This window comes from Haliotis cracherodii, unplaced genomic scaffold (genome assembly GCF_022045235.1).
Source record: "Haliotis cracherodii isolate W230 unplaced genomic scaffold, xgHalCrac1.p SCAF_12, whole genome shotgun sequence".
NCBI lineage: Eukaryota > Metazoa > Mollusca > Gastropoda > Lepetellida > Haliotidae > Haliotis > Haliotis cracherodii.
This window is the reverse complement of record NW_027266267.1, coordinates 23,267,521-23,282,429: the sequence shown is the minus strand read 5'-3', so window position 1 is coordinate 23,282,429 and position 14,909 is coordinate 23,267,521. Positions and strand designations below refer to the sequence as shown.

The window sequence follows — 14,909 nt, the reverse complement described above, 5'->3', positions numbered from 1 at the left end:
CAAAGAATCAAGTTGTCAATCACAAGACCATGAAGAATAATTGTCATCAAATATTAATCGTTCAACGTTCCAAAACATACATAGGGCTCTCTTCCCTTCCAGTCCGTCTGTAGTCAAAGGTCTACAGTCAGTGACACCTTGCCCGGAGGATCCATATATCAAGGAGTGCAAGAACAAAGCCTAATTAATGCTCAACAATCTGGGGAATGTGCCTATGTGCTGTCGCCAAGTTCTTAATTGTGCCATACATTCTCCTGGACGTGTTATTATAATGGTTGCAAGAAGGCGTTGACGTACGCCCTCTGCTGAAGAAATTACTAATACGACAAGCTTACGATAACACAAGGGCGTTAGATGGTTAACTTGGTTTAGGAATCCGCGGACTAAATGATCAGGCACATGGAGACAAAAAGCTTTTGGTTTATTAATAATGATAATTGTATTTCGTCAGCGCTAGGAAAAGCATTGTTCTGGGCTCAATTTGAATTTTACTTTTTTGTGAATTATATTTTTAAATGAGATACATTTTTTTCTTGAACTGCATATGTTAGACTAGGTAAAAGATCTGATCCCATAATACAATACCCTCGTACTTCGGGGATGCTGAAAAGGGCGTCTTCATTGTTTAGATCTGAAAATAGTAAACGCGTCAACTCTTTGCTCTTTGAATCACGTTTCTGCGGCTTTGATATTTTGGAAGGCACGTGGGAGACCCATCAAGTCTACCGGCGTTACTGCTGTGTGGGTTAGGTCAGAAACATGTTTATTGATAGAAGACGCCATTGAGAATAAACAGGGTATCAACTATCCTTGTTTTGGCACTTCTTTGAACCAAGGCAACCCGCAATCTACTTACGAGGAACATATTCCCATTCCTGTCGGTATGTGCCAATTACACTCACGATCTATTGGGGGAATTGGTGTTGTGTACTCAGGGTTAGGGCCACGTTGTTCTCATAGAAGGCCCGTGCTGTGGATGGGTAGTAATGGGCCGTAGCCCTGGTCAATGAGGCGTAGTGTGGTTATTGTTGGTAGACGTGATGTATGGTTTATAGGAAGACATGTGGCTTGTACATTCATACCAGAGGCGTGTACTTGCTGTGGGAGATAATTTAACATACTCACAGATGGCGCCCTGTAGTTCGGGGCATAGCGGTTTTTTTTAGGGGAGATGCTAGTCTGTGTCCCAGACCCGATAGAATACATTACAAAGTGAAACCAACTCAAATCTTGAATGAATTGGAAAGTCTCGATTAGCTCCTGAAATTAAGCCTTGTTCTGGGCTCCATTTAATTTAATTTTTATTTTATGGATGTATATTTTATTGACAATTTCTTTAGTCGAGGGAGATGCTAAACTTTAATGCTAAATTTACTATAACGCTTATTCTCTGAAAATATATAATTTCGACAGAAACGAGCAGTTACATTTAAATTTAAAACGAGACCCAGCAAAATCTAGGCTTGCTTCATTTTGGGAAGCAACATTGCAGAAAGTGCTGAATGGGCGGAAGATGTTGCCCTGATTATGATATTATGTCAGATATTAAAATGAGTGATTTGTCTAAGGACTGTATTGATCATGTGTTTACAATCGTCCCCATTATAAGTATATTTTTACATCCTAGCACCCCTCCCTCACCCCCTCCACCCCCCCCCCCCCCCCCCACACACACACACAGCCTTTAACCTTTTTTCATCACACCCCCTTCCTATAATATATGACCCCCCCCCAACCCACCCCTTTATAGTTGTAATAAATTTTGGCAACCCCCACTTTCACTGTGCTGTGCCATACCACCACCCCCAACTCCACCCCACCCCCTCTTAATCTCACCCCAACCCTCATTAGGGTATATACTCTAGATGTTCCTTTGTCCTATCGCATCCCCCAATACCTACTCACTATCCGTACCTTGTCATTCTGGCCCGTGAAGACGCCAGGGTAGAATAAGTCTTCAGCAACCCATACTTGCCGTAATAGGTGACTATGCTTGTCGTAAAAGGCGACTAACGGGATCGGGTGGTCAGGCTCGCTGACTTGGTTGATGCATGTCATCGATCCCAATTGCGTGGATCGATGCTCAAGATATCAATCACTGGATTGTCGGGTCCAGACTGGATTATTTACAACCGCCGTCATATAGCTGAAATATTGCTGAGTGCGGCGTAAAACAACAAACATACCAAACCAAAACAAACCTTGTCATTCTGACAAAAGTGGCGTAAAATTAGAAATCGAATAACTGATATGCCCAACGTTAATTTAATTAAAGCTTTGTATCAAGTCAAAAGTTTACATGCCGCTCTCATCGTTCCCACCACAGCGCGTTGAGTGCATCACTTAGGAGATAAATATTTCGTTTTGTAAGATTTGCGTGATGTTATGCTGAATGGATGTACGGAAATTTCATTTGAACACGACGCCGTAAGGCGGAGTGTTCAAATGAAAAATTTCCGTACATCCATTCAGCATAACATCACGCAAATCTTACAAAACGAAATATTTATCGACATTGTAACATGAACGTTAATTAAATCGATATTTAGGAGGAACTAATTTACTGAGCGCATGACACAACAAAACTGTCGTTAGTAATACGTCTCCTCGTGCTCACCTTCGAAAAGATGCATGATATGGGGTGCCGCGAAACCGATCAATGGTTTCGAGGTACTCCAATAATGAGGGTCCATTTTACGAAAGGGGTGGTCACATGTTCAAGCTCATTTCTCAGAAAATAAACAAACAACAGGAAATATCACAAATTCAATTCTTTATCACAGTTCCTCATCTTACTTGTAATTTGTAGTTATGCGTAACTATGAAATACAAATAATCAAAATTAGAAAAGACGTACATACTGTTTGGCCCCTGTACAAGATAGTGTCAACTCGCCTGAAACTGAGGTGGTGACAAGAGACGTCAAACATGTGCGAAATTTCAGACATGCAGCTTAGCTGGGATTGAAAAAGTTGTTTACTGTTACAGTGGATTAACATATGTGAGAGAGGCCGTGGAAATTAGCAGAAGAATTAACCTGGAAATTATTCACGGGAGCAGTGGACAGTGGCAGGATTTCTTGTATCTATGACAGGTACCAAATTACGTTCGTTAGCGAGCTGCTGCTGTCTCTGAAAAATGTTCGAATAATGTCGTTTTTGAGACGAGCTCGAGTCAATGGAATACGGCTTCAACGATTCATCGGATTTGTGGCCGGTAATTCTGCAAATCTCGCGATTCAATACCTGCGTTTGACAGTAAAGTGACGGCAGTTTGCAGTGTGAAATTCCCGGTCTTGGATAATGTTTATGCTGCGCTCAAATGGCGGCCCCTGATATGCCTGTGTATGGCAGCACGCAACCCAACAAAACTCGATTTTGAGTAAAGTTCTCCCTCAGCATTTCTGACTTCGGCATAAAAGAACCTCAGTCTCTCATTCAGTTGAAAAGCAGGAAGCTCTTCGAACGTGGGTTCAAAACCTCGGAAACCAAGCCATTCTGGAAGTGAAAAGATTGCCTTGTTCAGGGTACAAATGTGACGGTAAGTGGGAGTAATTCGTTATTATTACGGTGTCGTGTTTAAATGAAATTTCCGTATATCCATTTAGTATAACATATCTCAAATCTTACAAAACGAAATATTTAATTTATGTTAAGATTTTGGTCAATCTCGTTATATTATTGCCAATTTTTGCGATGACACATTGGTCACGCTTTACATTGCTATTATGGCAATGGTGTAAGGGAGGTAACTCTCGCTGATGTTGATAGAATCTGCGTAGGAATTTTTTTTTATTTGTTTATGTATTCTTTTATGTTTCAATGGCTTACGTCGAAATATTTTAACTCCCAGTAGATTTGGAGAGGTTCCTATCCACGATGTCCTGTACTGCTTTTGTATCAAGGGACGCGAAGCGGTGACTGGACGCTTGAACTTTGGGCTCTACGGAAACGCTGGCTGTATTTCCTAGTTCGGGGGCCATCTCAGAACGGTTTTCAGCTTCAACAGCTTTTTGTGGGTTATAATAAGAACAAAATTAGGTGGATGTATGAAAGTCATTATAGAGTTGCAATAAATGTTTTTTTACTGTGTTAAAAATTGATTTTGTTTTGTTTTTTCCTTTGGCCAAGCCCAAGAAAATTACATTATTTATGATTATGATTTTGTAATTAATGGAAAAAGGTAAATTTCATTTACCTTCAAATTCTTGTATTATCTCAGAAAATGTCTCGTCGCCCCATTCACTCAATATTTTATCGAAATCTCCGATGTGGAAGTCAGGGTAAATTTCCATCTGTTCCTCCATGTTGATGATTTCAAAAATAGTTCCATTAATTAATGTATACATACACGGTGATGAGACCCCAAAAATTCAGCGATGTTATGCTCATTCGACAACACTTTTTAACCAATCAGATCAGGGAACATACCTACATTTATGTTACAATCCAAAACTGACCACTTATCGTGACTCAAAATATTGTTGTAACAAATGGACAACACCGCTTTATAATAACGTATCCATTCGCGCATTTGTGTTATCCTTGACTTGACGGCTTGTTTGATCTCGTCCTTGAAGTCGCCACCTGCCTTATGTCTACAACGCTGAAGCTGGTTCCGCTAACATACTGGTCAGAACATACCGATTCTATCGCCCACGAGCAAAGGTACTGTAAGTCCCCATGGTCCCCAGTATGGTGGTCTACCTTCAGTTGCTGACGATCCATAGCCCGTTTTTATCTTGTATCTTTATGTAGAGTGCTATTCTCTTTTATGATTCCGTACTAGTTTTATATCTTTTTCTGTGATAAATCTAGTTACTTTACTGTCCTTCGTTGACAGGTTTTTATATAAGTTTCAATATATGTATTATGTTTAACTATTGATAGTCACGATATGGCTGAGAAATTGCCGATTTGACTTAAAATTTTAGTGAGTGAGTGAGTATGGTTTTACGCCGCTTTTAGCAATATTCCAGCAATATCACGGCGGGGGACACCAGAAATGGGCTTCACACATTGTACCCATGTCGGGAATCGAAACCGTGTCTTCGACGTGACGAGCGAACGCTTTAACCACTAGGCTACCCGACCGCCCCCTTAAAATTTTAACTCACTCACTATCGTCCACGTTGTTGTCCTGCTTTATGACTGTGGACCATTAGCCTTTTATGAAACTAAACCAATCTAAAAATTCTAGCCAGGTTTATGAAATCATCAGGAAGCAAGCAAACAAACAAAAACACTTCCATTAAAGTAACTCATTTGTTAAACCGGTCTCGATCAAATTTATTTTAAAATTTCAACATTCTGTTTCCATGGACACATACTAATTAAGGAAGGACAAATAAAAAGATTTTTTTATCGAAAACTCACCCATTTAAATCATGTGGTCCATGGGCGTCCCACAGCGAAGGAAGTTTCTGAATAAATGGATTTCCAGAAATAAAATGAGACATTTTAAGTTTAATATGCCTTCGAAACTCATTATTATATCAGCGAAATGACACTGAAGTCAGTCATCACCACTTCAGTACAGCTCTGGGGAGCACCCTGCATTTCGTCATATCTGTTTTTGATTAAAACATTTAAACCCAGTTAACCCTAGGTGATGGGAACAATCGAACACATTGAGTTAACCCTTGTTTCAGACAGTGCGCCGGTATTTGATCAAAATACGTTTACAGATTGGGGAAAGATGAAATAACATATTAGTCTTAAAAGATATATCTCGGTGATGGAGTCCGAGATATCCTTTCACTTTTTGTTTAAAAATTCGTCGTAAGACAAAACAGATTCTGATAATGAATCGAAACTGTCAACGTCAGAGAATATTGAGTCTCGATAGTATGTCCTGCCCTATAGAAGATGGTTTCAAAAGTAATAAAGTTACCCTTCTGTTTGTTTGTTAGTTGTTTAACGTCTCACTCAGCAATATTCCAGCTATAAGACGGCGGTCTGTAAATAATCGAGTCTGGACCAGACAATCCAGTGATTGGCAGCATGAGTATCGATCCACGCAATTGGGAGTCGATGACATGCATCAACCAAGTCAGCGAGCCTGACCACCCGATCCCATTAGTCGCCTTTTACAACAAGCATAGTCACCTTTTACGGCAAGCATGGGTTGCTGAAGACCTTTTCTACCTCGGATCCACTCGATCTCATTAGTCGCCTTTATCAATACAATAATGTATATGATTAATTCATATAATATATTCATTTCAAGTTATTAATAATTTAATAAGTATTGCTGATGCAGTTTATTCGAAATATGCAAGTAATTCGATATACGAAGAGAGAGAGAGAGAGAGAGAAAGAGAGAGAGAGAGAGAGAGAAAAAAAGAGAGAGAGAGAGAGATTAGTAATTTTAATGATATCTTTATTTACTTTAATGATATCATAAATTCTTTCAAAGATATCAGGACGTATATCATTGTAACCCAGCTTGCCCTGGTGGAGCTCAGGTGATTCTACATATAAGGAGTGACCCCGCCCCGGAAACTAGCTCCAGCTGTGTGGGTCAGTTGGTACAACGCTCACCGGGACGGGGGGAATTCTTTACCCAACCAGGGGAATATTGAACCAATTTGTGGTACTTTATTCGTTTGCGGCTTTTGATATTTTGCAGGTTTCGTATCATGTCTTTGCTCTTTATTTTTCGAATCGTTATCTAATTTCATGTGGTGTTTCCATTACCTTGATGTTAAAGCGCGTCCAACATATTTTTTAACATAATTGAGCCATTCAAAATAATAAAACGTCGGTGGTTGGATCCCCTTGTCTCGTTTAAGCATAATACGTTAAAAGATGGTGGCTGTTGTTACCGTGCCTGACGCTTGGCAAAACAAGGATGGTCGGCTCGGAGTTTGCATAATGTATCTGAGTTGCGGTATGGTATCTTAGTGGGCTAGCACCATAAAAGAGGCATAAGTTCCGACAAGGACAAGTATACATGTAGGTCCGTGGTCCGGACTAGCATAAGCCGCCACAAGAATTCCGTAGCGTTCCTGTACTTACATTTAAGTCTAATTCAAAAGAAACATTCAAATGGAAATAGTTGCTTTAATAGTCCGTTTTATTTTGTGTTGGATTTATTGAATTTGAGAGTTATCTATGGATGTGTTATATTTAAAATCATTGACAATATACATGAATAATCAATTACTTTTATAGAAAAAAAAATCAATTGTTTTTTCATTAAAAATGTCTGACTATTATAGTACAAACATGTTGGTTATTTTCATTATTTCAAAAGAAATGTATTGTAAATTAAGGATGTAATATTTAGCAATATATACTGCATTATACATATGTTGATGAAATTAATAAAATTATACAAATATTGATAAAATTAATAAAATGTAATACCAATTTTTGTCTTTCATATCGTTAAATGTTATACATATGCTTTTAGCAGAGATTTCATATGAGTATGGAAAGGGTTTTGTCCCGTTTATGTACATTAAGAATTAATTTTCACGATATCAATATAGCATACAAAAAGCAGTTATAACCGATACTGTCCTAAACGTGTTCCTCATTGTCTAAAGCACTCTCATGAACTAATCCAAGAACGTTTCAATTCGAATGTCACATGTGCCGTAGTCATTGCAATCAGTATTTGCACAAGGCAATCGTAGAAATAATCCATTCTGAAAGAAGCTTTGGAAGCATGTCCTCGCAGGACGAACCCGAGACAAAGTGATATCAGACATGAAGCATTGTTTCCACAGCGTCCTCTCCGGGGCGGAGTGTTACGTTACATCGACCCCCCTCCCCCTCCCCCGGGACCAGATGCCCATCAGTAACATTCCACGGACATCGTGGTATTTTTATGCACGGCGACAATACTTCCAGTCAGGAGAGACAGGGATGAGAGGCCGCTGCTGCCGCATCCCCATCGCGCCACGTGATAAGGGGTGCATTTGTTTGGGGGTCGGAGATGGACATACTGTGCATGGTGGAGAGAGAGAGAGAGAGAGAGAGAGAGAGAGAAAGAGAGATTACTAGTTTATTTGAAATATGCAAATAATTCGATATACCAAGAGAGAGAAAACCAGAAAACCTTGTACTAGTCCAGGCTTATGACCTATTAGATACCACGCCGAAGTTTAAAATGGGCACACCCCGCTGACACAGTCTACTGACGTCGAGCCGACCAGCCCTTACCAAAAATGTTGTATCCTTAATGACGATCACTCGACAATCAGCCAGATCACATATTTAGTCGTCATTACGTCACGCAGAGATACTGGATCACGAAGACTATATACATCAATGTCAATATATGGATAAAAATGTCTGTTGAAATAATGATTAAAGCAACATGGACGATAATGATGATAATAATCACGATAACTATCACATCTTAATGATTTATGACAATAGTGCGTTAACATAATCGCACACATGATGTTTACACTAAAGCTTAAATTCGCTTACACCAATAACAGTGACATGTTTTTAATCAGCCAGCGAGTACTTCGATAAGCGGTCCAATGAGCTGCATCTTCACCTGGACCTTTCCACGCTGAAGAATCTCTACGCATACACCACAGACAAAACACAAACCCACCCATTCGCGGGGTTTCCTTTGCAAGCATTGAAGGTTTTCAAACGAAAACCAAGTTGCAGAAAGAATCTATCTGAAGGATTATTTCAAGAGAATATTGGATTAACTTTCGGGATGGATTTTACTCAGTGTGTAGCAGTTGTCATTTTGGCGTTCAGCGTTGTGATAGTTCCCGCCACAAGTGAGTTTTCGTTGCTTGTCCTTGGCCGTTACGCCATGCGTCCATCTGGCCATGAAGCTGAACATACCCCCTGGAAGTGATGGAGATTTTATGCCCCTTGTGTTACACATGTAAACTGTCATTGTTGGAAACTGGATAATCTCACAGCTAAATTTAATGGTTAACATTTTTTAATTAAATTTTCTCCTCTTATAATGGATTGAATGTAAACCAACATCGTAATGGCCAGTTGATTGGTCTTTGAACGCAGAAAGGTTTCTGTTTAATTGACCACAGCTTAATATACGTGATTCTACTTGTGCCGTACACATTCTCTGTGTATGTTTTGTTTTTAAATGTACAGCATTTTCGAAGTAATGCCCAGGAAAACGTGTTCCAATCTCTCTTGGTGATTTGCCCCGGAAATCAGGCACCTGCGTAATGTGTTGTGCAGCGTGCATGTGCCGTCACGTGTTCTTACCTAAACTCACTGAGCAGCTAGGTCAGCGTCATATTTTTCATGTAATAATGATAATAATAAGTGCATTTAGTATGCGCCAGGTTCCATTCACCAAGTGGATGCTCATAGCCCTACACTATTATTACCCCGGTCAATGGATCAGTGAGCACTCAATTTTCATTCTCAGCTCCCTGGGGAGTATACAACCCAAGCTGCCTGTGTACTTATCACATGTATACATTATGCTAATAAGATGCATACGATGTACGTGTCGGTGCCTTACGATATACTGCAGTACTTGTTACGATATACGTGTTGATCGATCGAGCAACCTGATGTCTTATGAATATACTGCAGTACTTGTTACGATATACGTGTTTATTGATCGAGCAACCTGATGTCTTATGAATATACTGCAGTATTTGTTACGATATTCGTGTTGATCGATCGAGCAGCCTGATGTCTTATGAATATACTGCAGTATTTGTTGCGATAAACGTGTTGATCGATCGAGCAGCCAGATGTCTTATGAATATACTGCAGTACTTGTTACGATATACGTGTTGATGGATCGAGCAGCCCGATGTCTTATTGATATACTGCAGTATTTGTTACGACATACGCGTCGAGCAGCCAGGTTCCTTATTAATTATATACTGCACCTGTGAAGATCCGGGTTAGAATTGGTTTTCAGCAAGCCATGCTTGTCGTAAGAGGCGACTAACGGGATATTGTGGTCAGGCTCAGTGACTTGGTTGATGCATGTTATCGTATCCCAATTACGTGGATCGATGCGTATGTCGTCAATCACTGGATTGTCTTGTCGAGACTCGATTATTTACAGAACGCCGTCATATAGCTGGAATTTGCTGTGTGCGTCGTTAAACGACAAACAAAACAGAAACAATGTGGGACGGAAAAAGGAACATTTTAGACATTTAACTACCACTTTACGAGAACCATATGGTGCTGACAAACTTAGAAACATAATCACGGCGGATCTGGGATTCGAACAGACGATCATAGGATTCTGATACACAAAAGGGACGCAACTCTGCAAGGTGAATAGTGGCGCCTTAGACGACTGGGCCACGTGTGTCCTCAAGTGCATTACAAACCAGATGGCGTGCATGTAATGCATTGTTCTCACATACATACATGTTCTCACACAGACCGAAATATCGCGAGAATAAAGGTCTTGGGAGAACATCCGGGTTCCATCCATTCAATGACTGCTTACATATCTATAATTGTACCAAGCTTGACTTGAAACACTGGCGCGCCGCAAAGCCTAGACTTGCACAAATCTCTAAGACAATAATTATTAGTTTAAATCATAATTTATAGATTATGCAAATAATAAGAACAAGTTGTACCTATAAGAGACTGGAGTACTTCCACATATCTTTACTCGCCTATTTGGAGGATAGAATGTCTACACATCCATGGACTTTTCTTTCAATGCAGCCTTGGAGTAAGGCTGCGTACAGCCCTACACACTATCATATAACACTTGTGCATTTCACCCTGTGTTTTTCCACATGTTACGCAGATTTTGCATCTTATAATTACCTTTTCGTGTGTCGACAGAACTGCGTTTGTTATAAACCTGTCTGGCTGAAAGTGCGTATCACTATATATACAGTGACTAATAAAGCTATGTACCGTTACATCTGCTCTAAGGAAACATTGTGGCATGTTGTTGGACAAGGTTCTGTACTCTTATGCTCTGCTTTCTACCTTGATGAAAGACCGATCAATTTAATCACATGTACAAGTTTCATTGTTTATGCTCGAATGCAAAAAAAAATTGATTGCAATTCCCGGAGCATCCCGATAACGATGGTAGCTTCGCGAACATCTGTCAAGACATGACCTTTTTCCTTCTCCGATGTGTGTCAGCAACGTCTTGGTGTTACTCATAGAGCCAGTCAACAGTCACATATGTATATGCTAGCTACCTTATATGTGTGCCAAATTTACATTACAAGAAACAGGGAGTATATAAAAACATCTTTGTATCGCCTCCATACAGGGACGAACAGCAGCTCTGGCGTTCCTTGGGGTTAGGTGAAGCTTATGTAGTTCTATTTTTTAGCTGTTTTTTTTTTCAAATTTAGATATAAAAAAATGCGTTGAGATGTAAAACAATGCTTTGTGTCGGATAAACACACACACGCGCGCGCGCGCGAACACACACACACACAGAGACATACACATACATACATACATACATACATACATACATACATACATACACACATACATACATACATACATACATACATACATACATACATACATACATACACACATGCACACACGCACACATACATACACATACATACACGTACACACACACGTACACACACACACACACACACACACACACACACACACACACACACACACACACACACACACACACACACACACACACACACACACACACACAAAATACACACACACACACACACACACACACACAAAATACACACACACAATACACACACACACACACATATATGGACAGACATAAAAATACACATTCATTGATTCACCAAAAAGTATTCACTCATACTGTCTAGATGAAATAATAGTGCGGAAGAAGTGTGTTTAAATTAAATTCACTTAATCAGAAAAAGACGATAAGCAATACAACATGTTTGCTTGTATGATTTCCTGATCAACACAAAATGGGATTTACTGTCCAGTGATAACTGACATGAAGTGTAGGTTAATAACATATTAATTATCTTTATGAGAGGAGGTAATACATTGTATTAGCAGCAATAGTGATAGTCTCGTGGTAGTTGGTAGTTCTATGGTAATTAACATCACCAATATTACTTCTTTCTTTGTCCGTCTGTCAGTAGACAGCCTCCATGGTCTAGTAGTTGGTAGTTATATGGTTATTATCATCACCAATATTACTTCTTTCTTCGTCCATGTGTCAGTAGACAGCCTCCGTCGTCTAGTAGTTGGTAGTTATATGGTTATTATCATCACCAATACTACTTTTTTTTCCTTCCATCTGTCAGAAGACAGCCTCCGTGGTCTAGTAGTTGGTAGTTATATGGTATATTATCATCAACAATACTACTTCTTTTCCCTTCCATCTGTCAGTAGACAGCCTCCATGGTCTAGTAGTTGGTAGTTATATGGTTATTATCATCACAATATTACTTTTTTCTTCGTCCATCTGTCAGTAGACAGCCTCCGTGGTCTAGTAGTTGGTAGTTTTATGGTTATTATCATCACAATATTACTTTTTTCTTCGTCCATCTGTCAGTAGACAGCCTCCGTGGTCTAGTGGTAGAGCGTCCGAGAGCGGAAGGTCTGGGGTTCAATTCCGCGTCATACCAACAGTCGTTGAAAGATGGTACCTCTTTTTACCCTGCCTGATGAGTTTTAACCCTGCCTGATGAGTTTTAAGGGTTTGAACAAGGACTGGAGGGAGTCAGTATACTGTCACTGTTAAACTGCGGCATGGTATGTCAGTGGCATGCACTATAAATTCCGCATTAGTCCGGACTAGTACAAGAAGTCACACACACACACCCAGCACCCAGCACCCAGCCCCGGAGCACATCTATATGCCTTTAAAGACTTAATTGCTGTTATTTATAAGATGCTTATCCTAATGGTTAATCCCCATTTTTGTGTACATCGACCGTCTGCCAACCTGAATGAGATGTGCAAGTATGTCGCTGATGAATTACTGTTTATATTTATATTTATTACTTACTAAATGTCAGGTGACCTTAGCTATATAAGCCTTGGTCCAGAGAGATTGAGAGGAACAGAAAGGTCTTACCCTTAGCCTAGCTAGGGTTAGGCTGGGTGCTCCGGGGCACCTAGACAACAACCACTTCCACTATGTGCTGACCTGGCACATAGTGTCTTTTGTATGTATATATCTACATGTATAAAGTAAAACTGTATATACCGCAAGCCGTCGTCTCCAAGTTGTCACTTCCTACTGAAAATCTTACGTCCGCCCCCTTAATTATTCATTAATCAACGTCAGACTATCACGCGTTGTTACAACAAACAAACAAACAAACACACACACGTCCGTGCACATCGCTACATAAGTGCCAAAATATTGGATGCGACGTGAAACCCCATTTCACCTCACCTCCTCATCTGTCAGCACCATTAGTAAATCGAGTATCCGGTCTTTCGACGCGACGAGCCAGCCCTTTAACTGGCATTGTAAAGAAAAGTGGTCTTGTGGGACACTGTTTCCCGGAGGTCTGGCTAATATACATGTACCAGACTAGAGTTATGGGACGAGTTGAGCAGGACTGTCGAAGTTAAATGTAGCATATCCTAGTGTCTCAAACACAACTCTCTTAACTGACGTACATGATTGTTTTGGAGGCGAAATGATGTAAGTTCCCCCACGCTGACACTAATGTTCCGCCTCATAATGCTGTTTTCTACTTTGGGTTTGTTTGGCTTGAGGAAGCCTTGCTCAAAGGCTACACAGAATATGTCTAGTTATTATCTCCTTCTATTAGGTAGTACACGATAAGCTGACAGTTCGCCATGTGACAACTTGTTCTTAAGATTGATTGTTCAACAGACGGGGGGGGGGGGGGGGGGGGGATACTAAACCTAAGGTACTGAGAACAATGGTGAGTCGGTCAACTTGGTACATGGGATGCATTTCGAAAGCGAGGTCCACATATTTGCCATGTTTCTCCTGATTCTTGTCATTAGTGTCAAAAGGGACAGAAAATCATTGATATACATGACTTCATTGGATTTATCAAAAAGGACAAGGTCAGGTTTGTTGGTCTGGATAGGTTTCAGGCTGTGTACGGGCCTATTCCAAAGAATTTTGTATTTATCATTTTCCGTCACGCATGGCGAGCCACTCCATCATGTTGCTTAAGATACATTGTTGGTGCCAAAGCTGGACATCCACTGACGTTGTGTTGGACAGTCTCATTAATTGCCCCTTCCTCTCTCTCTTCTCGTTGTTCTTCTTCATCTTCTTGTCATTCTTCTTCTGACTCCCCTCTTCTTGTTCTTCCTCTTCTTCATCACCTTCTTGTCCTTCTTCCCCTTCTTGTTCTTCTTCTTTTCCCTCTATTTCCTCTCCCTCTTCTTGTTCTTCTTCTCCTTCCCCTCCCTCTTTTTGGTTCTCCCAATTCTTCTTCCTCTTCTTTTTCTTCTTCTTTCTCCTCTTCTTCTTCTCCCTCTTCTTGTTCATCCTCTTCGTTTTCATCTCCCTCTTCTTCTTCTTCTTCCTCTTCCCGTCTTGTTCTTCTTCCGCCTCCTCTTCTTTCTCTTCTTGTCCTTTTTCTTCCTCTTCTTCATCCTCTTTCTTTTCCTGTTATTCTTATTCTTGTCTTCCCCTTCCTCTTGTACTTATTCTTCCTCTTCCTCTTCTTGTTCCCCTTCTTGTCCTTCTTCTTCCTTCTCTTATTGTTCTTCTTCTTCCCCTTCTTGTTCTTCTTCCTCTTTTCCTTATTGTTACCCCAGGCGCCATAATGGGGGGGGGGGGGGGGGGGGGGGACTAGGCTCTGTCACAAACGACAGTCTCAGCATGTGTATTTCAAGTTGTTCACAAAACAAATTGCTTTCCCTTTATTACACATCTGAATGTACGTGAATCTGGCTTTAATCGAATACCCATTTACAAGCGTTGCATGGATCATCTCATTGATGTAGACAGACAGGTACCTCCCTGAACTGCCTGAA

At 40.3% G+C, this 14,909-nt stretch overlaps 1 protein-coding gene across 2 annotated transcripts in view; it reads left to right on the top strand.

Moving 5' to 3' along the window:
- Positions 1–8,589: 8,589 nt before the first annotated feature.
- The window catches only part of LOC139458267 (limbic system-associated membrane protein-like), a 53,959-nt gene continuing 47,639 nt past the window's right edge, over positions 8,590–14,909 (top strand). For both annotated transcript variants that reach the window (XM_071239645.1, XM_071239644.1), the window contains exon 1: positions 8,590–8,755. In XM_071239645.1, coding sequence (XP_071095746.1) covers positions 8,689–8,755 — 67 coding nt within the window. In that variant the 5' untranslated portion in view covers positions 8,590–8,688. The remainder of the gene's footprint in view (positions 8,756–14,909) is intronic.